This window comes from Cynocephalus volans, chromosome 15, assembly GCF_027409185.1.
Source record: "Cynocephalus volans isolate mCynVol1 chromosome 15, mCynVol1.pri, whole genome shotgun sequence".
Lineage (NCBI taxonomy): Eukaryota > Metazoa > Chordata > Mammalia > Dermoptera > Cynocephalidae > Cynocephalus > Cynocephalus volans.
The window spans coordinates 26,772,702-26,799,789 of NC_084474.1; the positions used below are offsets into that span (position 1 = coordinate 26,772,702).

At 36.8% G+C, this 27,088-nt stretch overlaps 1 protein-coding gene and 1 pseudogene across 3 annotated transcripts in view; one reads left to right on the plus strand and one right to left on the minus strand.

Moving 5' to 3' along the window:
* SLCO5A1 (solute carrier organic anion transporter family member 5A1) overlaps nt 1-27,088 on the minus strand; it is a 139,973-nt gene that overhangs the window by 39,950 nt on the left and 72,935 nt on the right. For 2 of the 3 annotated variants that reach the window (XM_063079444.1, XM_063079447.1), the window contains exon 5: nt 21,392-21,556. The exons of the other annotated variant lie outside the window; for it this stretch is intronic. In XM_063079444.1, the coding sequence (XP_062935514.1) occupies nt 21,392-21,556 (165 nt within the window). The remainder of the gene's footprint in view (nt 1-21,391; nt 21,557-27,088) is intronic. 3 annotated transcript variants of the gene reach the window in all.
* On the plus strand, nt 16,744-17,116 carry LOC134364126 (large ribosomal subunit protein eL31-like; annotated as a pseudogene).

The following is a 27,088-nucleotide window of genomic DNA, read 5'->3' on the forward strand; positions in this document are numbered from 1 at the left end:
TCCTGTTTTACAAATAGAAAATGTGAGATCTCCTTGGAGGCTAAAGTAACTTATTAAAATCAGTTTAAAACTGACAGGCACTACATATCTAGATGGATGTCTGAAAAACTTCACTTTCACCAAAATTCTGAATTTAGCATTATTAGCAAAATCTTACTGCCAAGCCACAAAGGTAACGAAGCATGTGATGTCAGGTCTCTGATACCTCCTCTCAATCGTGAAATCACAGTGGTGCACAATGTCCCCCTGTAGTGAACAAAGTTGATACAGATGGACTCTCAGAATCTTAGACATCCTCATGCTCTTTGCTGAAGAGTCACTGCTCCTGTCTGTGTTTTCCACATCCAGAGCTTTCTTAAGTTGAAAATAAATGGCTTGCAAACATAAGCCTATGAATGAATAAGGAATTGCACTGTAAGCCCCTGGGACATCCAGATTCTGCTGCTGCCTTCAGGGAAGACAGCTGGGCACAAGGAAGAGGAGAAAACAGGATGAATACCTGGAAAAAAAGGAAGTACAACTCATTCATTCATTCACTCATTCATTTTGTCTCTCTTCCCTCCCGTCCTCTTTCTACACACACACACACACACACACACACACACACACACACACACACACACACACACACACACACACACACACACGTTGACTGTATGCCAGGTACTGTGATAACTACTATATATATAGTATTTCACTTAATTCTGAAAATTTTATGGATTTTGGTGCTCTGAATCAAAGTGTCTTACAACCAACAGTATCTTAGCCTCATGCCATAGTCTAATTAGAAGCATTTTTCTTTCACAGTAATTCAAAATCATGGTGCATCTTAGCATCAATGATGTCTTAGACTGGAAGGAACACAGCATGCTCACCACATCATGGATGAGGACACACCTCACAAGTGGTAGAACAGGGAAACCAACTCAAGCTTATTTAATTTTTCTAAAGCTTATGCTTCTAATCTTACGATACAAAATAAATGTTTTCCTATTGCCCAGAGTAAATTATTTTGCCCTTACAAGCTTCCATTTTTTCTTGCAAACATTTCCCTGTAGAAAATAAGCATCCATTACTACCAGAGGGTACCAACTAAAGAGAATATTTTTAAAATTCAAACCTTAAAGCTAGCAAATTTTAAATGGTCTGAGAATAGACAGCACAGTAAGTATACATTCTCACAAACTACATAAATCCGCAACGTAGACAAGCACAATATATCTTTCTCTTTCGTGTATCTCAAACTTACTGATGTGAAAAATCTCAGAAGTCCCCTCACTATGAACTGAGTGTATCATGAGATTTAATTTATGGTATCTTTCTCTTAGAATTTGATAGCTGTTTTAAGGCAGAGAACTAATTGTTTCTTTAAGTCCATAAAATTTCGTAGGATAATTTCAAGCCACATCGTAAAGGAGGGGTAGCAAAGCCCTGTTTGGACTTTAGAGCAGGAGAGGCAGCTGTGTGTATTGAGCTTAAGAGCACTCGTCACAACCAAAGCTACCAATCCCTGAAGACAAGCCTAGAGATGCAGTGGAGGAGCTTATAGCAAGTTCTTTAAGGAATTCTCCTGAGGCAGATAAGCTGGCAGGGTAGCTAGCCTAACACAGGGCTGCTGCAGACCAGCTGTGTCAAGTTTTGCCCCTGTATGCTTCAGTTAGAGCAGTGTTAGAAGTAGATCTCATCAGCCTCAACTTCCTCTGTCAAGTACCCTGTCAGGACCACAGTGTGGCTCAGGTGAGACCGCTTGCAGCTAACCAATAAAGAATGCTCTGGAATTTCTAGCATGGCCTTGTTGAAATTACTAATAAAGACTTTCAAAGGAATTACACACTTCTAGAAACCTTAGCCTTGGTGACCTCAGCATGGTGATATCTACATAAAGCCCATATTTAACTCCTCTCAGGCCAAATGGGTCTCATTCACCCACAATAACACTTCCTTCAACTCTTTGCCAACACAGGGAGACACTGTGCAGTAAGAGGGAAATATGAGAGCCCCAATCTTGGGGATTCAAAGTCTTGGGAGCACTGAGGGAAAGGTAACAAAAAGGAACATTCAGGAGAGGAAACAACCACGCTTTTCATTTTGGATTTCTGCAAAGCTCTGACTGAAATACGCGTAAAAGCAAATGCCAAGCTGTGTCACAAAAAGCATGCAAAAATCAAATCAAATTAATATTTCATCTTCTATGGCTTACAAACCTAAAAGAGTTTTCCACATCCAGGCAATAAAATCAGAGGACAAAAAAAACTTGAAATGACAAAATGCAAAAATCAGAGGGTTTACTTCTGTTTTTCCCTGGCTCTGGGAAAATGAAGGTGAAAAGCTTTATGCAAATTAATGCAAAAAGGGGGGGGAAGGCCTTTTCTAAAGCAAATTTCACAGGTGAATACAGTACCCTTATAAACTTCTGCAGTTATCAAAAGGAAGACGTTGGTGTCAAATTACTGTACTTAGTGTCCATTCATAGAGGCAAAGCCTGCAGATTTGGGCCGTGCCAATAGAAAACCCTCTTTGGAGGCCCTGTGGCCAAGATCAATTTTCTGTCAGCAGTTTTCAAAGTCTCCTCTTTCCATTGTTGTCCAAATCCAGCAGCTCTCAGAGCTCTCCCATCCAGAAGGTTGATCATCATGATGCCCACTACTAGCCCAGCTGCTAAAATCTGACAAAGCTATCCTTCCCCTGGGAAAAGTAAGCAGATTTTTTAAACTCTATTTATCTGGAAAAATATTTGAAACAAACTTCTGCATACCTAAACTATACCTGTTAGAGTGCCCCTCCCCCACAAGGGCCAAATGGAAATTTTGCTCTTTAGAAACCCTATTAATTCTGCCGAGTGCATAGGGGAGACCAGAGAAGCCATTTCATAAATAAAGTCAAATCACTAATTTTGAACACATTGTGTTTATTTCTCCTTTTTCTTTTTTGAACTGACAGCTTCGTTGAGCTATAATACACATACTATACAATTCGCCTACTTAAATTGTACAGTTCAGGGTTTTTTAGTATATTCAGAGAAATGTGCAATCACCATCAAAATTTTAGGATATTTTTATACTCCAAAAAGAAACCCTGCACTCATTAGCTATCACACCCATTTCCTCCCAATGCCCCCTCCACCTCCTGCCACCCCAGCCCTAGACAATCCCTAGTCTACTTTCTGTCTCTATAAGTTTGCCTGTCCTAGACATTTCATCTAAATGGAGTCATACAATATGTGTCTGGCATCTATCACTTAGCATAATATTTTCAAAGTTCATCCATGTGGAAGCATGTGTCAGTTCTTCATTTCTCTTTATGGCCAAATAACATTCCATTGTATTCATATATCACATTTTATTTATCCATGCATCAGTTGACAGACTTTTAGGTTGTTTCCATTTTTTGGCTATTATGAATTATGCTTCCATGAACATTTATGTACAAGTTTTGTGTGGGCATGTTTTCGTGTCTCTTGGATATATGCCTGGAAATGGAATTTCTGAATCATATGTGAACTCTCTGTTTGAGGAAATGCCAAACTTTTCCAAAGTGGCTGTACCATCTGACATTCCCACTAGCAGAGTATGAGGGTTCCAATTGCTCCACATCTTCCCCAGCACTTATTATCACAGGTAATATTTGATTATAGCCATCTAAGTCGGTGTGAAGTGGTATCTCATTGTGGTTTTAATTTACATTTCCCTAATAACTAATAAGATTGAGCATCATTTCATGTGCTTATTATTGGCCATTTGTATATCTTCTTGGGAGAAACATCTATTCAGATGCTTTGCCCATTCTTTTAATTGGCTTATTTCTCCTTTTATTATTGAGTTGTAAGAGTTCTTTATATGTTCTAGATACAACTGCTGTAGTGGATATATGATTTGCAAATATTTTCTCCCATTCTGTGGGTTGTCTTTTTACTTTCTTGATGGCATCCTTTGATGCACAAAAGTTTGTAATTTCAATTTACCTGTTTTTCTTTGTTTACATTGTCTAATTCAAAGTTGCAGAGATTTATACCTATGTTTATTTCTAAGAGTCGTAAAATTTAGCTCTTAATTAAGATCTTTGATTCATTTTGAGTTGATTTTTGTATATGGTATGAAGTGAGGGTTCAACTTCATTGTTTTGCAAGTGGCTATCCCGTTGTCCAAGCACCATTTGATGAAAAGATCATTTGTTCCTTGTTGAAAAATCTCAGCACTCTTGTCAAAACTCAGTTGACCCTAAATACCTAAATTTATTTCTGGACGCTCAGTTCTATTCCACTGATGTTTATGTCTGCTTTAAGCCAGTTACAAACTGTCTTGATAACTGGTATTCTTTAGTAAGTTTTGAAGTTAGGAAGTATGAATCCTCCAATTTTGTTCTTTGTCAAGACCGACTGGCTATACTAGGTCCCTTACACTTTCATATAAATTTTAGGATCAGCTTGCCAATTTCTGCAAAGAAGCCAGCTGAAATTTTGATGGGGATTGTGCTGAATCTGTAGGTCAGTTTGGGGAGTATTGACATCTTAATAATGTTAAGTCTTCCAATTTATGAATATGAGATGTCTTTACATTTATTTATATTTTCTTTAATTTTTTAACATTTCTTTATTTCAATTGACAAATAATAATTGTATATATTTATTGTGTATAACATGTTTTGAAATATATATATATATACATTTTGGAATGGCTAAATCAAGATAATTAACATATGCATTACTTCACATACTTATCATTTTTGTATGGTGAGAACATTTAAAATCTACTCTTTTAGCAACTTTCAAGAATATAACACATCAATTATAGTCACCATGTCATATAATAGATCTCTTGAATTTATTCCTTCTACCAAATGAAATTTTGCATATTTTGACCAACATTTTCTGTAATTTTTAAACAATGCTTTGTGGCTTTCAGAATATAAGTTTTGCATTTTTTTGTTAAATTTATTCCTATATATTTCATTCTTTGAAAGCTAGTGTAAATAGAAATGCTTTCTTAATTTTATTTTTCACTGTTGATTGCTAGTGTATAGAAATACAATTGATTTTTATATATGTATCTTGTATTTTGCAACCTTGCTGAGCAATTTATTAGTTCTAATAGATTTTATAGTGAATTCCTTAGGATTTTCTCTATACAAGATCATGTAATGTGTGAAGAGAGATACTTTTACTTCTTCTTTCCCAATCTGAATGCCTTTTACTTTATTTTCTTGCCTAATTGCCTTGGCTACAATCTCCAGTGCAATGGTAAATAGAAGTAGCAAGAGCAGACATCCACGTCCTATTCCTGATCTTAGGTAGAAAGCATCCAGTTTTTCACTGTTAAGAATTATGTTGACTGTGGGTTTTCCATAGATGCCCTTTACCATGTTGATTTTTCATCTTCAATCATTTAAATAGTAGTGTATCTAAATTTTGTTTTTGTATTATTTACAAACATGTTAAGTATAACTTCCCAAAAACTTATAAAAATATTTAATTTTTAAAATAGATATTTAATTTAACAGAAAACATTTATTGAGCATCAACTATATATCAGGATCTGTTCTAGAATCTGGAGATACATAGTGAATAAAAGTGATAAAAATTCCTGCCCACATTGAGTTTACAATCTACTGTGGGGAAACAGACAAACCCATTACTAAGCAAATCACACCGAATATATATATATATTTTACATGGTTCCTGCCCACAAAAGGCTTTTATTCCATTGGGAAGCAGATATTCACACAAGTAAATCACTGTACAAGGTAGAAACTCATAATACCATAAAATAGACATAAAAATAGTGTTATGGGTTCACAGGAAATAGAATGATTAATATTGTTGGAAGGGATAGATTCACTTATTCATTATTTTGTTTAAAAAATATTTATTGCACCTTCACTACATGCCAGGCAGTCTGCTAAATAATGGAGATTCAAAAATGAATGAGAACAAAATACTACCATTCACAACAACATGGATGGACTTAGAGAAAATTATATTAAGTGAAATAAATCAGGCACAGAAAGAGAAATACCACATGTTCTCACTTATTTGTGGGAGCTAAAAATGAATAAATAAATAAATATACAAACAAATAAAGGGTAGGGGGAGAAGAAGACACAACAATCATAACAACTCCTTGAACTTGTTAAGACAAGTGAACAGATATGATGTGATTGGCAGGGGAAGAGGGACGGGGGAAGGAGGAAAGGGTAAATGGACACAAAAATCAACTACAATGTATATTGAGAAGTTAAAAGTAAAAATAAAATAAAATATTTAAATTTTAAAAAAAAAAATGAATGAGACCAAAGAGCCCTTAGCTGAACTGGGAAGAGAAACATGCATCGAGAGATGCATACTGAATATTAGAATATTAGAAGGTGAAAAGTACTACAGAGAAAAATGTTCAGCAGAGTAAGGGAAATCAGGAGTAGAGAGAGGAGTTGCATTTTTAAATGGAGTATTCTGGGTAAAGCCTCATTGACAAGGGGCCATTAGAGCAAAAACCTGGAGGAAAGAAAAGTGCAGCATTCATGGGGATTAAATGATACTCCAATTACACACTGTTATCATCTATCCATTAAAGAAAATTTACTGGAGCCCAGGATAATAAAAATTAGAACATTTTACACCTAGAAGATACCTCAAAAAATCATCAACCCTCTTTGCTCTCTGAATGGGATAGCTTAAGGCAGAAAAAATAAGAACTTTGGGTAAGGCAGTGACAGCTGGGACAGAAAACTTAGCCAGTATGCTTACATACTGCACTTTTAACCTGAAGATGTTGTTTTGTTTCCAAAGACATGCATAATTCTACCAGATAATGAAATCCACAAAATGAATTTTATGAATGGAAACATACTCTAGTAATCTAATGGTCTGAGCATCTGTGGAGAACACCAACCCTACTGTCTGAGAACTTAGGTTTTGCAAACCCATGAATTAATCAACCTTATAAAAAGTAGCCACTGGGTAGAAAGCACTAGAAAGCAAACAGATGGCACCATTCCTGTGTGCCTTGGCCAACTGATTCATCTCTATATCTCTCAGTAGAACCCCTAAGAGTCTTCTTCCCTTATTGTTCAGAACTTATGTATTTTTGGTTTTGAATAATGAAATCACATATTTTCAGATAAAACTTCTCTTTAGAAGACAGTAATATAACTTAAAAAGCTTAAAAAATAAACAAGTGCAATAAATATTTTAAATTTAACCCCAAAGACACATGTGAACCAGCAAAGGAAGAAAATACGATGTGGCAACAGTCAACGTAATGTACCCCCTAGCTAATAACCATGGGCTCCTCTCACAATGTGATAGCCACTGATTCACCAAAATCCTCAGGTATTATGCTGGGGGGGGGGTGCTTCATCAGGATCAGATGAAGCCCTGCATCTTTTCACATTTTCATTTTCACCAAAATGAAGCCTATACAGGGCACATGCCAAATAAAGTATTTTTATACTCAGAGCTGGAGAAGAGTAGCAGGCATCTTAGATAATTATACTGGAACTGAAAGCAACCATCATAAGAAGGAGAAGTGGACAGAACAAAAAGGTAATCTGCCAGGCACAACTCAGGTTTCAAGAACGAACTTCATGTTTTACTTCACTTTCAAAATTTACTAACATTTTCAAAATTATTCCTACGTAGTATATAGTTAATTGTTTGGGTTTTATATTTGTCACAGACTCTAGAATTTAGGAGGGAGCTGGGGCTACTTCTCCCCCCTGATGATTACTCTTGTTTCTTCTAGACCACGGGTCAGCAAGCTTTTATATAAAGACCTAGATAGTAAATATTTTCCACTTTGTGGGCCAGACAGTGTCTGTTACAAATATTCACCTCTGCTTGTGTAGTTCTAAAGTGGTCATGGACATATGTAAACAAATGAACATGACTGTGTTCCAATAAAGTTTTATTTACAAAAGCAGACACAAGGCTGAATTTGGCCCAAGACCAAGATTCTAGAGGAATAGTTTGGCTTATGGCTGCCTGGAGTAAAGACTACATTTCCCAGCCTCCCTTGCAACTAGATGTGGCCATGTGATAAGTTCTGGCCAATGTGATATAAGTGAAAATAGCACATCCACGCCCTTCTTCCCCACTCCTTCCATTCTGCTGCTCGGAATGGAGACATAACGGCTGGACTGCCAGTCTGTACTATGAGGACAAGCGACAATGACGAGGCAAAATTGAACGCAGTCTGGATGACTACAGTTCCTACACCAGCCCTGAGTATTAACAGTGAGAGTAAAAAATGTTTTTATTTACAGAAATTTGCTTTATGGTCAATTCTTCCAAATTCTATTTATTTCAGAAAAGAGTGTCTTAGACTAATTTTCCACCTAAAGCAGCTGAAAACTCTTCAAAATTTCTTTCAAAGGATCTTACATATTATTGTCTCCAATCATGAGGTATACACCAAAAAAAAAAAAAAATTGCTGTGATTAAAAGGTTAAATGTGTTTGTCAGAGTGAGCTGACTTCAACTTTAACCAAAATTCACAGCAACAATCTCAAATCATATGATGGAAAGGAACTTTTATAGCTTTTTCAAAGTACACTTACATCAATTATTTAATTCATCAATATAACATCTCTGTCAACAGGTATTATCTGCTTACATGGATAAGGAAACAGACTTGGGGAAAATGAAATGACTGTGTAATAGTCATGATAAATTTGTAGTGTACTTTAAGTCTTAAAGTACCTACATTTAATCTTATTTAATCTTATGCCACGAAACGGATGACTATTCCCATTTTACGGATAAGGAAACTAAGACACATGAATAACATACCTTGCCCAATATCACAAAGCTAATAGAACAAAGACAGAACGCAAATCTAATTTCAAAGCCAAAGCTCTTTCAGGCCTGAGATGAGAAATCTACGACCTGAATTCCAAATTCATTGCTCCTTCTAAAACTGAAAACTAATCTCTTATGTATTTTTTCAATTATTTACACTGTCTTCTAAAACAAACACAAGCGTACAAGACAAAAAATGCTGAAATTTGTTAACATAGGGGTGGTGTGCATGCGTTTGTGTGTATGTGAATATTTGTGTATGCACGTACGTGTCACTGTACATGTATACATACAAGGATACCTCAAAAAGTTCATGGAAAGATTTGTATTATCTTTCAATTCTATTTTTCTATGAACTTTTTGAAGTAACCTCTTACACACACATACACACACACACACTTATACACACATACATACATACGTATCAATGAATTTGGCTGATATAGAGATGTGGAAGGTAGTGACAGTCCTGACACATAATTTAGCCACAATATATGAAACTATATTAAATATATACTCTTTGGCAAATGTATTTTCAGCTATATTGAAGTATTCGTAAAGGTATATTTGTTTTGTGTAACATTAAAACTATTTTTTTGGTTCTACCTACAAGGCAGTTTTCATTAATAAGTTTTATGTTGTGCATAATAAATGTTTGAATACAAATTAAACATATTTCTGATGTATTTCTGATAGTCAAAATGTTATTCATTTATTCCTTATAATCCTCAAGAAAGAAAGGATTTGAGGTGAGAGGAAGAGGTTAATACCTTAAAAAACATGAACAGGATTATCAATAGAAAAAATAACTAAAGAGAGATGCATAATTTCTTTCCTGGATGTTTTCTTCCCCCCAAAATGGGATAGATGATTATTTGTTTACCATGATTTCAGCATGCTTTTGAGAAACATCAGTATATACCAAGTGACTAAGAAAATTGAAATACATATCTATTCGATTGTTTGCATTTCCAAAAGGGTTTATATAGTATATATTTCAAACAAATATAAGGAAGATGTTACTAAATAATATTGAACTACTCTACATAAAGCAAACATACACAAATTGTTCCTTGCATAGGTAAGAAAAGTCTGCACCTATAATGTTCCTAAATATCCACTTTAATCAGAAAATAAACATGAACTTATATTCCTCTTTATTGCAAATAGTAATATGAGAAAAATGTCAGTACAATGACTTGAAAAAATTAATGATTATCTGGAAATCTAATGGGTCTAACAGCAACAGATCCAAATAACCCCATATTCTTCCTTCCAGACAATGCAAAGATGCCGCCACAGGAAGCTGTGCCTGGCAGTAAAGCAAATTTTCTGTGGTCCGTCCTGAGATGGTTCAGGTTACAAAAGGACACATGAAATGACTTCAACTTCTAATAATGTCTAAGCACATGTTTCCTTATTTAGATGAAAAGAGTAAGGTATTTCCTGCCTGGGAGGGAACAATATATCCTGTCCACACTTACAGGCCAGGAAATTCATTAGCTCTGGATGTGATTTTTATGAGTTAACAGAAAGCATCTGAGGCAGTGAGAAAGAGTAGAAGGAGCTGGGAGTCAGGACAGTTGTCTCTAGTCCAGGATGCCACTACTTGACTATTAATGCTTGAATTGGTGCCTAGACCTTTATTTACTTATCTATTAAACTGGAGTAACATTATACTCTGTCCCCTACTTTCCCCCTTCCCTCTTTTCTTTCAATAATAATCCTGATTATCCTGTCCTTTCATGGAGAACAGAACATATGATGAATAGGGAAGGAAGTCAAGGTCATTCTCATTAATAATTAATATTCATGTTGTTCCTTATACTTAGTAATTTTTAAATCTTTTAAAACTTCCACAGCCCTCTAAAATGGATATGATTATACCATTTCACAGTTGGTAAAACTGAGGCCAGAGAAATTAGTTAACTCGCCCAAGGTTACACAGTGAATAAGTGGCAGAGGCAAATCTTGAACCCAGGCCTTCTGACTCCAAAACCCATAACCTTTCTCCTATAGCATACTGGCTCACTACAAAGCAGATCGGGATCACCCCACTTTAGCAAAGTATTGCTCTGCTAAAACGGGACCATTCCCAGTAAGAAGTTCCTGGGTTCTCAAAAGTAGAAACTTAACCATCAAGCTGTCTTACTCCTTTAAAGTCCCCCCCAAAAAGGAAAAAAATATAGTAATTCAACCTCAGTTTCATCCCATGAACCGAAGGAGAAAAATAATCAATACATATATATTGAAATATATATATGAAATTTAAACTACCAGGGAAAGGTATTACATATATCTGAAGTAAAGTGCTAAAACATTGACTAACTTGAATACTTAGAGAAGAGGTTGCTCACAAACATTGGAAGATTTTGAGGGGTCAGGGGGGATAGTGGGATATTTGCTAGTCGACCTCTGGTGAAAGGTTGTCTAATTCAAGCCCTCACTCTAGAGATGTGGATCCTGAGGGCCAGAGAGATCAATGTTTTCATTTATCAAATCTCTTAGGTGTATCTTGTATGCTGATTTACCAAGGGCACAATGCACTTAGTAGCAGAAATACCCCCACCTCTGCTCCTGACACTCCTTTCTTTCCCCTGGGTTTTCAGTTTTTCTGAAAAGCTCCCTAATCTTTCTCAACCCAACTTTTATCCTGCTCTGTAAACATAATATTTTTGATGACCAAGGCTCTCAAGAGGTCTCTGAGCCATTCTGAACATCAGCGATCATCTGGATGCAGATGTAGGAGTCTGGAGGACACGCAGCTGAATGTCCTCAGAGCCCAGAACATCTCTCATAAGTGGGGTGTGTGTGTGTGTGTGTGTGTGTGTGTGTGTGTGTGTGTGTGTGTGTGTGTGTGTGTGTGTGTGTGTGTGTGTGTGTAACAAATCCCAGACATAAGGACCGTGCTATTAATCATCAAAGATGAGTGAAACAAAAACACTTCAGCTGATTGAAAGATCTGATCAACTGACATTTTACTTCACTATGCTCAAATACATGAAATTAAAACACTTAAAATTTCTTTCCTCCTCTAAGAGTTGTGAAAAGTAGCCGTATTTGAGGTGGAAAGATAAATGGAGAGTAAATAAATCAGAGATATAAAGATTTAACCCCGGCTCCACACTGATTTATCTGAAGTCAGTTTCAAGGATAACATATTACACTTTTAAAGCAATTATACTTGTATCACTTGTATTACATCTCCAAGCCTCCTTCAGTTCAGATCAGATAACGCCTCAGCCTTTCTCTTCAGTATCAAGTCTCTTGCTTTCTCTTCCATTTCCCACCTCCTATTAGTCAAGCTTTTTCTCTCTTCTCACTCTTAAAATCCATTCCCTTCAGATACCCTTTCCTATGGATGTTTTCTACATGTCCTACGTCCTAGCTTCACTCTTCTGCCTTAGATTCCTTTTCCTGAGAAGATCTCATAAAATGGGTATTATAGCTGTTACTAACAGCTACTTCCCAGGCCCTATGCTAAGCCCAACATATACAGTCTCTCATTTAATTTTTAGAACCTCTTATACTCATAGAGGATACTGAACTTGTCCAGGGTCACAGGCAGCCTACTAGGGTCTCTAGACTGTGAGGTTCTTAAGAGTGAGATCTCTCTGAGTTCTTATATTGCTTCTTCAGTACCTGGCACAGTGCTAGGTCTACAACAGAAGCCTTAGAACTATTTGTGCATCAATGGACGGGTGGGTGGATGGGTGGGCGGATGGATGGATGGATTGATGTATGGATGGCTGGATGGATGAGTGGATGGATGGATGGGTGAGTGGATGGATTGGTAGGTGGATGGATGGATAGATAAAGAGACAGAGCAAGAATTTCAACAAGATCTGTCTGCTTTCAAAACTGATCCTAACTACTGTGCTATATGTCTACCTAGTACATAAAAAGTTGGAGGAGAAAAAATTAGCACAATAGAAATTCTAAAATGTAAGCAGCTTCTCTGAGAACCAGCTCAATCTGTATCACATAGACCTGTATTGTGGATTGCTATGTGTGTAGCTTGTAAAAACTGCTCTACACACCTTATTTTCATCAACTCACTACACTGTAGAGAGTAGGACCTCTGCAGCAGTATTGTTGTGAGGACTATGAACAATGCATAGAAGCCCCACTTTAACACTGTGCCCAGCTGACAGTGAGAGCCTAGTAAAGGTCACCTGCTTTTACCACCATGGCACAGACTCATATTGAAGGAAAGATGCTCTTTTGATTTGGAATCCCAAAAGCTATATAGATTTTTTAAAGTGCTGTCACAAAGATTCACTCTTTTGATCTTTGTAACAATCTGAGGGTAAATGCTAAACCTCCGGAAAGGGTGGAGATGTGGGGGTGGGTGAGAACTGAGTATTATATGACATATATATTCATGACCTCTTAGTCTCCTTCCTCTCTCTGGAACCATCTTCTCTGCCAGGGTGAAGGAAAATTGAAAGCTAGCCAATTAAACTAAATAGCTAAAAAGAAACAAGTATATTAAGACAAATGGGTTATTTAGTATAAAATGACTTATACATGTCACTCTATGTGTCATTATGGAAAAAGAATGAAAACAACCAAATATCCATCAGTAGGGGACTGAATAGGCTATGATCCTTCCGTATAGTCGAGTACTGCACAGCTGCAAGAAGAAATGAGCAGGACCCCTACATTGCTACGGTGCAGAACAGTGTATAGTACGCCAGCCTTTGGATAAGAAAAAGGGAAATATTAATATAAAATACTGTTGTATACATTATATAGATTGCATATGTAATACACATATTTACTTACATATTTAAAAAGAAACAAAAGAAGGATAAACTAATAAAAATGGCTTCCTATAGAGGAAAGGACAGAAATGGAGGGAATCAGGATGGAAGTGAGTCCTCTCTGAATGTACTTCGTTTATGGTTTTGACTTTCAAGCCATATAAATATTTTACATAATTTAAAATACAAATGTAACTTAAAAATATAATAATAAGGTAATCCCTAAAAACTAAGTTAAAACAAATAAACTTCACAACATATCAGACATAACGAGAGAAGAATTATTTCAAATAATTCTTTGCATATCCATAGTAAGAGATAGACTTCAGAAAAAAGAACCACAGAGAAGTCTAAAGCTGCATTTAGTATTTCATTGTTAGTAATAACACTGAGAGCTGGTTTGAAACTATTATACACACACACGCACGCATGCACACACACTTGGATAAAGTAATTATGTTGAAGTCATTAGAAAAAAAGATAATCAGCACTAGAGAAAAGATAATATCAAATAAGTGAAATAATTACCTTTAATCTTAAGTTCGAAGTGCAAATAATAATATAAACTCATGAGTTAATTTTCTTTTTTTATTTTAAAAAGGCCCAGAAACAATGATAACCTTGTAGCAATGTGTACCCCTAGTGTCCAGACGGTGGTCTCCAAATACCATTTTCCTTTAAAAGGAACCAAGACCCTTTGGAAAAATATGACTGATCCCAGGTCTAGGGCACCAGGAAACGTAAAAGGTAAGCTAGTCATCTTTTGTCATGCCCAAAACGACAAAGACCACTGAGAAGTGCCAAAGGACATAGGTGCTAACTGGAAGGAGCTCCTGATGGCCAAAATCTGGGCAATCGGAGCATCAAAAAGAGTAAATGCAATGGATTAAAGCACACCACACATATAAAAATGAGTTTATAATAATATTTTTTAAAAAGTTATTGGTCGTCATACAAATTTGCTATAATATAAATTTTTACTGTGAAAACTAGTAAATAAAAAGAAAGAATCACAAAAGAAATAATGGTCATTTGGGGAACTGGCTAAACAGGAGGCTGGCTATGTGGTAAACTGATTTGGAGCAATTCAAAGAGAGAGATTCATAAAGTGCCACGAGCACAAATTCCTCCCCAACACCTTCTTGCTGTCTCCTGCCCTGGAAGGTTTCTGCTTCTTTACTCCTGTCATAAGACTAAAGTAGTCCCTTCTTACACCTTCATTTGAATGTATTACTTCTCTTAGCAGGTGGGGTGTAACAAAATGTCTTCAAACTACCACTGTAAATTAGACCAATACAGCTTTTTTTTTTTTCATCAGAAAGCCTAGTAAGACTTTCTAATGGAGATTTAAATTTGACATAGTTTCATGAGAGAAGAAGGGGGAAACTAATTTTTATCAAGCATCTACTATATGCCAAATGCTTTAATGTCTAATTATTTCATTTAATTTTTGCAGTAGCCCTGGACATTGATTACTTACATTTTATAAATAAGAAACTGAGACTTTGAGTGGTTAAGTGACTTGGCTAACAGCACACCTCTAGTCAGTGACAGATCTGAGATTCAGAGAGAGGTCCATGTACCACATCAGACTGCCCACAGCAAAGAAAAACAGATAATGTTAATACAGGTCATGGCCAGAGTTTGTGGGATGCCACATTACTAAAAATACCATAATGATGAATCAGCAAGTAACTAGTCCTCTTGTAAGAAAATAATATAACCCTATTGGGAATGTAAGAATAAATGTTTATTTGGTACATGTGGCCTTGGGAAAATTATTTAATCTGAGATTTTAGAGCAGGAAGAAATTATAGAGCTCATTCCAGTCCAAGCTATTGTTTTCTGGATTAGAAAACAGGCCTAGAGAGAAAAACCGATAAGCCTGAAGTCACCAACGGGGCTAGTGGCATAGGCCAAAGACACTGTTCACCTTCCTTGCTACCATAGCCCTGGGGTACTTGTGAGGGGAACTTCTGCAGGCCTGGAATTAGCCTGAACCATCCTGCTGAATTAAGAAAGTGTACCTGCAGGGCACTGACTCCCAGTCAAGGCATGAGACATGTTAATTAATAGCGTTGCTTTATAACCACAGGTCTGAGGAGTTTTTAGATGGTTTGCACCAGCTTGTCAGCATTGTTTATTGATAAAAATGAGTATGATGACTTGTACCTGGTCCCACTAAGACCCCTGGAGAGCTCTGCTGTTGGGGCTGGTTACATAGCAGAAACCTAGGTGACCAGCAAAATATTAAAATATTGAAAATATTTTTAAAAATAAAAAGTATTTTAAAAATATAAACAACTCCAGCCAAGACACAATTTTGGATTCTGTGGTTCCTGGATGTTCCATGCACACATCAGTGGTGTCTGCTATAAGAGAGAAAGTAGGTCCTGCCACTCCCTTCTCAGGGGACAAATGATACCTGTTTCTTGCTGTGCGATGGCCTGTGACTGCAAAGTACATCCTTACTTTAATGCTATTGCCGTAGAGAACCCTTTCCTGTAATAAACGCCGATGTGTCAGCAGTGTCATTTTTGGGTCCTCTGAGTCTTCTTTTGCAATCGAACCCTGTTTAACTGCAATCCTTAGTGCACTGGCTAAGAATCTGCCACATGGTATGCACTCAAACATTTCTTAAATTAGTTAATTAATGAAAAAAATAAAGAGTATCAGAGTGTCCTGACTTATTGCCTACCATAATCTTCTACAAAAGTTCTCATTAGCATTGAAGAAAAACAAACGTAATTCAGTATGATAAATACCTCTCTGCCCAAAAGAAGGACAGCCTGTAATTGTTACTTTTAGTTCCTAATAGGCTCTATTCACCTCAGGATTTATTAAAATTATAGAAGTAAGAAAACTCTAGCAGCTGCTACAGAATGTTGGTTTGCAAGTACCTTCCTCTTCTCTCTCAGAGCACACTGTGGCTGAGCGTGGTGTTAGCACAGTCTCAGAGTCAAAGGTCAACACCTGAGCTTGGAAATGGCCAGTGATGCTAAAGTGCATCCATACCTAAGGTACTCTATCTGTATGTAAAAGCTCAATTTCAGTGTTAAATAGAAAATATACATTTTCTTGTATACACTGTATTCACTTATAAAATTAGTATAAAAATGGATTCTTAAAAGTACTCTTACAAAATTAAAGAACTAATACAGTCCTTTCTAACTTGGGCCTGGCAGAATGGCTCCTGCAAAGAAGGGTGGTGAGAAGAAGGGCCATTCTGCCATTAAAGAGGTGGTGACCTGAGAATACACCAACGACACTCACACGTGTACCCATGGAGTGGGTTTCAAGAAGCATGCCCCCCGGGCACTCAAAGAGATCCAGAAATTTGCCATGAAGGAAATGGGGACTCCAGATGTGAACACTGATACCAGGTTCAACAAAGCTGTCTGGGCCAAAGGAATACGGAATGTCCCATACCATATCCATCTGTGGTTGTCCAGAAAATGTAATGAGGATGAGTCCACCCAACGAGATCTCTACTTTGGTTGCCTACGTACCTGTTACCAGTTTCAAAAATCTGCAGACAGTCAATGTGGATGAGACCTAACTGTTGATTGTCAAATAAAGTATAAAACTGCAAAAAAAAAAAAAAAAAAAAAAGAACTAATATAGAAAAGCTATCGATGCCCTCGGAAGAATGAAACAAATCAAAGCACGTTCATCTCTCTCGCATCTGAAGACACGGTGATTTCCAATGCTGCAAACTGAGTTCAATGGCACTGCCTTGAACCTCGTCCACAAAACTCCAAATCAGTGGCTGATGACAGGTGGCAAATATTTGGTTATTTAAACAACAATAAAAATTACAGTATTTTTTTTTAAATCACACCCTGACCTAGTCCCCTTTTCACAGAAATAAGTATCTTGATTATTCTGCAGTGAAAAACAAAACAGAATTTTCCAAGGCTACTTCCCTTGTAAAGACAAATTAATGTCTAAGTCTTTATAATTCTACACAACAAAGGGCAGGATCCCAAACATAGATGATGCTGAAAGACCACAGTGCTCTGTAAACACACGTTGTTGATCATGGATCACTGCTACGGAGCGGGGGGAAGCAGAACCTTGAAACCATCAAAATAGTGTTTCTTTGGAAACAGTGAAAAAACCGAACTGAAATGATGATGACAGCATATGCCTATTATAATATGTCAATAAAAATCACACACTGCTATTTATATATTCCGAGGAGGACAAGACTCTAGCACCCTGGCTCTACCAAAAACCTCCCCGGCCTTTGTTTACTTATCTGGAAAATGGGCATAATTAATGATACCTATGGCAAAAGCATTACTTGCATTAATTCAATGATGATACCCATATAAAAATTCTTAGTGCCTTGCACCTAGTAAACACTCAAGCTGCATGACTTCAAATGTAATCATCATAAATAGTAATTTTATTTTCTATAATATATGATTAGGTTATATTTTTCTATTTGCATAATTGTTGAACTTATTTGAAGTTAGGTAAGCTTCAAAACAAGTCACGATTCACTACCTCATTTGATCCTCGCAGCAACGCTGACACAGAGCGAGACAGAGGAGGGATTACCCTCATTTTACAGATAAACTACCGTTGTAGCTGAAGTTTAAGGAGGGAAGTGACTTGCCCAAAGTCACGCAGTCAGTAACGGCAGTGGCAGGATTCGAGGCCATGCTCATTCCTCCTTCAGGGCTCTTCCCATTCATTTCAGACTTCACCAAAATATCAACTTCATAATACTTAATTTCAGGCAATAAATGTGACCCCAAGTGGGTGAGCAGAAGGACCATGAACAGGAGGCGTGTGCTGTGACACAGATACACACACGGAGAAATGATGTGGGGTCTACTGCAGTGTTGTGATGACACCCTGATCAGACACGGGTGCCACTGCCTCCCGCCAGGGTGCAGGTGTCTCCCATGTCACTACTGTATGAGCTAAGTGGTGCCGAAGGTCCCTGAGCAGATTTCCCAGCCTCAAAGCCAGAAAGCATTCCTCCCACCCCCACTGCTTGCAGCGCTCCCTGTGCCTGACCTAGGGATGAATGTTTTTTTTCCTTTTGCTAGAACAATCCTCATCCTCCCCTGCTGTTTTGCTTTTGCTCAAGCTGGTTCTCCGCAAGGAATAAACACCTTTCCTCCAAACTCCAAATGGGCTATTTCTACTTTTCCTTAAGAGCCTGGTTAAAAGCCATTTCCTCCAAGAAATGCAACTCACACTACTCTACCAGCCAGAATAATCTCTGCAACCCAAATCTTCTACTAATTTATTTAAACAGCTTTTTCTAACTTATTTCATAAGCTTTCTCTCTACTCTTTGATCTGTAAGCAACTTAAGGCCCTGCTCTCTACATTTCCCCAGCCACACACAAGGCACAGTGCCTTGCCCAGAGCTGTCATTCAATGACAATGCGAGTGAGCCAGCGATCGAAGGCCCGTCTTTTGGTGCATGTCTGGAGCTTCACCTCTACCGTATAACAACACAACCAAATTGCTATGAGAGTCAAAGTATTTATGCAAATAACTTTTAAAAATGAAAAGAGAGTTTGAACTCAAAAACTTGGTCAGGTGAAAAATTAAAACTATTTTAAAATCTTTTTCAGATAAATTTCTTAATTCTCCACTTCATTCTACATGCCTAGAAAAGGATTCAGAGAACAAAAGATACCAAATTAAGTCTTTAAAAAATAAAATCTATGTTCAGATAGTAAGAAGGATTCGACTAACAGAAATTCAGAAAAGCTAGAGAAGTTTTAAAAAGAACTCTCATCCCCATTTAATCTTACTGTATGTAATAGAACAGACCACCCTTTTCTCTTAAGCAATTTGAATATCTCTTGACTATCATTATTTGTTGTCTATCTGTAAAGGAAGGAAAAGTATGTGAGCTGGGAGTAAAATGCCTTTTATCAGAACACAGACTATTGAACATCGTACAAATTGGCAATGACTTCCCAAAACAAAAAACAGAAAACTGCTGATGACAAAAGCAGAATGGAACTGGCACTTTGTGATACTACTTCTTCCATCCTGGTGTTGGAGCACGGGATGAACAGACTCTGTGAGTTGGCCGTATTCACTCCCACCCTCCCCTGCCAAGGGGGCTACACTGGGTGACTGCTGCCTCATCCACACCATGGTGGAACTCTGCCGCCAAGCACCCCAGGCCCAGGTCCAGCTGAACTCTTTACTCCATTTTTCCAAAAGGAGTTGTCTATCTGACCTCTCCTCTCCCAGTAATTAGAGATGGCTTTGGTCAAAATGCATTCAAGACACATCAGTCCCTACCCGGCTCAGCACTGCACCACTGGAGGGAAATGGGATGATCTAGCCAGCTCTGCTCCCTAGTCTGTCTGGGACAGGGGCACACAGGATGGCATCCCCTTGTGTGCTGAAGAACACTGTTCATGAGAAGGACAGATGCCTCTTAAAATACTGGGTTTCCTGGTCAAATAGATTTGGAACAAAATGCAGTCTGAATCTCCCTTTTGGAGTTTCACAACACATATTAGCATAGTAAGGGTGATGAAGAGTCCTGCAGTAAAGAAGCATATAAAACTTTGTTTAACTCAGCAAGTCCCAAACTTATGTGATTATGAATCTTCTTTTCAGGAACACCTTTTAATACTGAAACTTAGTTTGGGAAATGTTTGAGACTACTCTACACTTAACAGCCATGTGGCTTTGAATCTAGCGACAAGGCAACTCTTGGTTTCCCTGTCCAAGAAAGGGTTAGTGTTAGAGTTAAACTAGAAATGGGAGGTTTAGATTTTCTGAAAACCAAACTGTAAAATAATCTGGAAATTCTACCTTAATCTGGGAAAACATATATTTTTGAAGCCAAGATAGAGAAAAACATATTTTAGGTCACAATCACAATGGTAAACAGCAGTATATTCTTTATAAAAATATTTGCAATCCTGGACCTGCAACCCAATGTGATGTTTTTATGTGTGCAAGATGAAGTAAACAACAAAATAATTACCCAAATATTTTGAATCAACTTCTCCTTCTACAGTGATATGATTTTGCCTGTTCATTTTCAGATCATTCAAGCTTACTGAGTTTGAATGTGGGATTGGGAGCCTACATTATCTGAAAATTTATCATAATTCTACACTGTTTAAATCTACTTTATTAATAAATTGAGACTTCAGGAAAGCAGTCATTTGACAGTCTTCTACACATTAAGGAAGTATCTAGAATATTACATGATATAATGCACTCAAAATTTCCCCAATACCTGAGAACTAATGTTCCCATATTTCTAGGTATACAATTTGCTATGAAAGAAGATTTGAGTACTAAGTACTATAAGAACATGTATTACACTCTCCTAAAAATCAGTTTTCCCAGACACAAAACATCTAAAATAAAATTCATAAAGTTCCTTTTTAACTTCAATCACCCTCGTAATTCAATTAAAATCTGTTCACATGTATGATGAAAAAATCCTGATACCATGGAAGTGATTTATATCTCAAATTATCCATTTTTTTAACTTAACATTTTAAGACCCATGCCAACCCATAAAAAGATCTAATCAGATTTAAATTTCAATGTCATTGCCTGTTTCATTTTTTTAACTGAGAATCATAAAAACATAAATATGCAAAATTCTTCCTTTCCAAAACACAGTTGGTAATATGTCATATGGTAATACAATCTGAATCAAAGAGAATACATTCCAGGATTTCCTCCTCCTAAAATCTGGGGGAAAGGTAACTGTTAATGAACCTGTGTAACACTTTGATGTTAGACTGAATTTTCTCTTCACCCGTTCCATTTCACGGTCAAAATGATCATGTTTTCAAGTAGCCCTAATGGCAGTGCCTTACCAGTATAGATGCTGGCATTGGAAGCTGGAATACCAAACTGTGACTCGATGAACTTGGGAATGAAGGTAATGAAAGCAGTTACAATGGCACTCTCAGCTGTGTATGACAAACTCACAAAAAGGAATGTCATGTTGCTTAAGATCCTGACAGCTGCTCTTGGTAGGTCTACAAAAATGACAAAAATGACAAATGAATGTTATAAACAATGGATGGGAAACAAAATAAAACTGAATTGTTTTTGAAATGAACTGGAAATAGCCATTCAGCAATATTTGCCACAAGAAAATAAAAATAGAAAGATCTGATGACAATTAGGAACAATCCCCTCTATTAAATAGATTTTGTTTTGTTTTGGTTTCTTTTAATTTTCAATCAGGATAAGGAAATTAAAGTATCTAAAAACATACCCATACACAAATATCCTTACAAGCAGTACCCAACCAATGACTTCTATCTCAAAAACTTAAATTATTTGCATTTTTTCATTGATTAAAACAATAAGAACCAAAGTCTACTGAATATGTAAAGTGTCTGCACTGCAGTCCTAAATTACAGTTTCCACTTCACCCAACTACAGTCCCCTGAGAAGATGCACTTCTGAGTTGACATGTCCCTGTCCCCGCATTGCAGACGCCCACAGCAGAGAAGCAGGTACATGATGTTGGACACCTGATCTTCCAGCCTCATTATGAAATGGGAAATAATCACAGCTAAAAAAGCTAAAAGAGATGAGGCCCATCAATTCAGACACTCCCGGGTACTTTGGATTGGGGAACAAAGAACCACAATCTCCCAAAGTGAAGAGGAGCTCAGAGATGGGGGCTGAGCTCCTGCAGGGTTGCCCCTCAAAGAAGAAAGAAAAGTCTCATCCTTGAGTCTAGGCATGTATTTCACAGAACTTGCCATATACGGGGGTATTTCAAAAAGTTCATGGAGAAATAGAATTAAAAGGTAATATGAATCTTTCCATGAACTTTCTGGAGTTCCCTCATATATGCTTCAAGATATACATGCAAGTGTTTTCATTGCAGCATTATTCATAAACAAAAATTTGGAGAAAAAGCCTAAATATTCATCAATGGGAAATGTTTAAATAAATAATGTCACAGCTATATAATGCAATACTGTGCAGTAGTTAAAAATGAAACAGAGCTGTGTGTACTGACATAAAAGAAGTCCAAGAAATATTCTTATAAATGCATAAAGCAAGCTCCACAAATATACATACATATGTGAGTAAGTAAAAATCGAACAAACCAAATTTGGCCATATTCATATATGGCCAAATGTATATTTCTCAATATATATAACACCAAACCATAAAGGGTTTAAGTTCTGTAAACGGGACGAAGATTGGGAAAGAGAGAAATAAAAAAAGATTCCTGTGTATATACTTTTGTACTTCTTGTATGTTTATAATGTGAATTAAAACACATTTATGTAATCTTTACATATCTTTATGGAAAATGTAGGCTGCATTATTTTTGACAATATAGTTACCTCAGAGAATAGTTAGCTCCTTGTACTCCAACATAATAGTCATTTCATTAAATTAACCAACAATGTTTATTAAAGCTATAATTCATAGCCTCCTATGCACCAGAATTTAAAACTTAGAAAGTCATGGTGATTCACTATCATCAGTTTAAAATTTAAATTAAATTTAATGTTCTCTACCTTATTTTAATTTAATTTTTTAAAGTTTATGGCTGGTTAGCTCAGTTGGTTAGAGCACAGCCTTGTAACACCAAGGTCAAGGGTTCAGGTCCTGGTACTGACTAGCTAAAGTTTAAATGAACATTTTAAAGGAAAAATTAAGATGCATACTTTATTTTTTAACATGGATAAACATGCCAGAGTAAATTGTAAGGAAAGTACTTCATAAAATCATCCTATATTCTCTTGTAAACATTGTAAATCAAAATATCATATCCAAAATTTAAAAATTAGAAAGTTAAGATTACCCATCAACATTTTAAAGATTTAAGTTAAGTTTAGCAGTATATTAAAAGCTAATGTGTTGAATCTAAAATATCTGGGAAAAATATAAAATAAGTTTTTTTTTAAAACCAGAAGACAACATATACATCACATTAATATTTTAAGAGTTTTTTTTTTTCTTTTACATAAATTTGGTATGATAAAATAGCCTTCTACTTCCAAGGGTAACTAAAAATATACATGATGGCTTTCTCTCTTTCATTAAAAAAAAAAAAGTATGTTTTTATTTAAGAAGAATTTAACATAAGTTCAGACTTTCAACAGCTTTAAGTTAGCTTCCTTCTTTCTTCCACCTTCCTCCTTCCCTTTTCTGGCACTTTGAGCCGATACGCCCTGCAGGAGTGGACAGCAAAGTATCCAGGGCTGGGGCTGGGTATTTATTACATACAGTGGGACTGAGCAAATAAATAAATACATTGAGAATAATGGGAGTCACTTTTCTAACTGTCAGAGAAGGGAGTTAGAATATGGAAAGGGGGAAATATAAGTTAGGAAATATGTACATGTGTACACACACATATACACATGCACTATCATCTATGTATACACATCTATCCATGTATCTATCTATCTCATCTAATCTACTTACCATGATTAGATTAATCTATCTAGATTAATATCAGATTGGAACCAGAGGTATTGGTATAAATTCATGGTTTAGATAGGCAGAGATAGATAAGTAGATTAGATGAGATAGATAGTTACATAGATAGATATGAATACATAGATGATTGTGTGTGTGTGTGTGTGTATGTGTGTGTGTGTGTACACATATACATATTTCCTAATTGTCTGCTTACAGGACTTAAAAGTAATGATGCCCTGGTAGGAATGAGCTCACCTAGCACTCAGTTCTTGGTTTCTAAAAGCCATTTTATACATAATTTTTTTAAAAAAAGAGCTCCTTGGAAAAATGTCTAACTTCAGAGATGGGGCAGAGAAAATGCAAGAGAAGCCTAGAGAATCTTGTTAAACAAGAATATAAAGAAGTGCTCATAGAATAAGGACATGTCAGAAGGATACAGAAGACAGCCTGAAGGATTCCCAGTGGCCAATCTGGGACAATTTGAGCTCAATGGATGTTAAAACCAGCAACTGAAAGTCTAACAGAAAAAGATACAGTAGGTCCTCATTAGTCATGGATTTCATATTTGCAGATTTGCTATTTGTGACCCCAAAATTAATACTCGCAGCACTTTCACAGTCATGCGAACAGCAAAAAAATTGATCTTTCAACTCATTCATTCCCAGCTGAGGGATAACGAGGTGAGTCCGCCTTCTTGTTTCAGGTCTCACAAAATAAACAAGGGTCCTTTTCACAGTACATTGTCGTATTTTTCTCACTGTTGTGCTTTTTGTGGATGACTTTGCTGTTTAAGATGACCCCAAGCACAGTACTGCAGTGCTGTCTGGTGTTCCTAAGGGTGAGAGGCTGTGATGTGCCTAGTTAGAGAAGCTTCCTTCAGGCATGAGTCACAGTGCCCACGGCCAAGAATGCAATGTTAATGGCTCAACGATATATATTAAATAAGGGGTCTTCAAACAGAAACACATATAACAATGTTATGTACTGATCGGTTGACAATTCCATTGTGACAAGAGAGCAGCTCTGTGTCTCTCTCAGGATCAGTGCTTCAGTCTTTGTTAATTCAGTGTTCATGATGACTTTATAGAATAAAACTGCCACAAATAATGGGAATTGACTGTATTTACATAGCCTCAAAATATCTCCCCACAAAGTGCTTATAAATTACTTATTGATTTATAATTACATTATACTTACTAACTTTAGAGTGGAGAAACTTGGCAAATACAATCTTACTCAAGTGATAAAAGTTAACCTAATAGGACAAATTAATACTGTATACCTCTGTTACCATGTACTGAGCATAGCATCATTTTGGTGATAAACCTGCAAAAGGGTAATAATCAGGAGACTTCATCAAACCTAAATTGTGGGACATTCTATGAAGTTAATGGCTTATACTTTTTAAAAAGATCAAGGTCATAAAAGACAAAGAAAGATGAAGAATTGATCCAGATCAAAGGAGTCTAAAAGACACAATTAAATACATGTGATCCTGGATTGCGTCATGGACATAAAGGGCATTAATAGGATAATTAGCCAAATTTGAATGGATCCTATGGTTTAGGTGGTAGCAGTGGATCAGTTTCCTGATTTTGATTCTTGCTCTGTGGTCATGTGGGACACAGTCCCTATTCTCAGAAAACACACCTGAAAGGATCAGGCGGCAGGAGAGCACCATGTCTGTGGCTTCTCAGGAACGTTAATGATTGGGGTATTGTGATACAAGGTACCCCAGAGCTCTGGGTGTTATTTCTGCAGCTTTTATGTAAATTCAGAATTATTTCAAAAACACCAAGTTTTAAAAACTATGTTAACAAAGAAGCTACTAAATCCATAAATTTGCAACCAAATATCTAATTTTTATGTTGCAGAATATATTTTAGATCAGTTTCTTGGTGTCATGCATAACTATATCATTGTAAAATCAAAGATATAGTAAAAAAGCATGATGAGGAGGTAATGAAATAATGATAGTAGTTATCAGTTTTTTGATCACTGAATGTTAAGGAATCTCAAATATTCAATATTAAGTGCAAGCTGACACTAAAACTAGGAAATGCCTTAAATAGTAGTAAAGTAGGAGGAAAATTCAACACAAAGCACCAAAATTCAAGAGAATGTAATATAAGATGAACTGTACTTAGAATAAATCACTTTTAAAAGAAGTGTTAAGAGCACTGGCAGGTCCCTTGCTCCTTCCAGGTGCACATCAATGGCAGTACAGGTAGTCCCACCATCGTGTGCACCCGGACCAGGTATTAAATTGCACTCCATTCACAACAGGGGGCTATGCTGTGATAAATCTGATGCTCCCAATGGTCTTAAAAGTCTTCAGTCAAAGTTTAAGATAACCTAGGATGTGTGGTGTGACTGGATTCTCGTGGAAGCTGATATGTGTCAGTTTATGAGAGATTTTATCAGTCTCAATAAGGGCAAAGGCCATGACTTATTCTTCTCCAAAGCCTCAGAGCTCACAGCATAACATGAGGCAGCAGGTATTGATATTTTATAATTTTCTGACCATTAGGCAAGCGCATTCATAAAACAAGTCTACAACTTAAAGTATTTATTAGACTAAGGTCTTTGGAAGAGAAAAGCTTTAAATGAGCATCAATTTCAGCAAACCCGAAAGGTGCCATCATCTTTTCAAGTGGGCAGAGGGAGGAACTTACTGGGAATTTATTTAGCTTAGTGAGAAATGGATCTCATTGTGGAGAGGGGTCTACAAGCACCTGCCACACTGAAAGACCCCTCATCTGTGGGTGCTTATGCTAAAGCTGCAGGGTTTTTACCACGTGACCTGATATCCCAAAATGAGCTGACTGGACCCAGGAAGGAGTTTGGGCTCAAAGGTGCTACTTGCAGACACAGCCCAGCAGCCACAAGTGGCCTGGGGAACCCTGTGTGAACAGAGAATGCCAACCCCTCCACGTCGTTTCCCTTAGAGTGTTTACACCTGGCACATGCAGAGGAAGAATTAGGCGGAGAGTATGAAGATCTGAGAGATTTACTTTTTTAAAGTAAAGAAAAGGAGCTGAACCTGGAGCCTGAAGCCACAGCTGAGTCTGCAGAGTGGCTGTGGGTCTCTGTTGGCAGAGGGCATATTC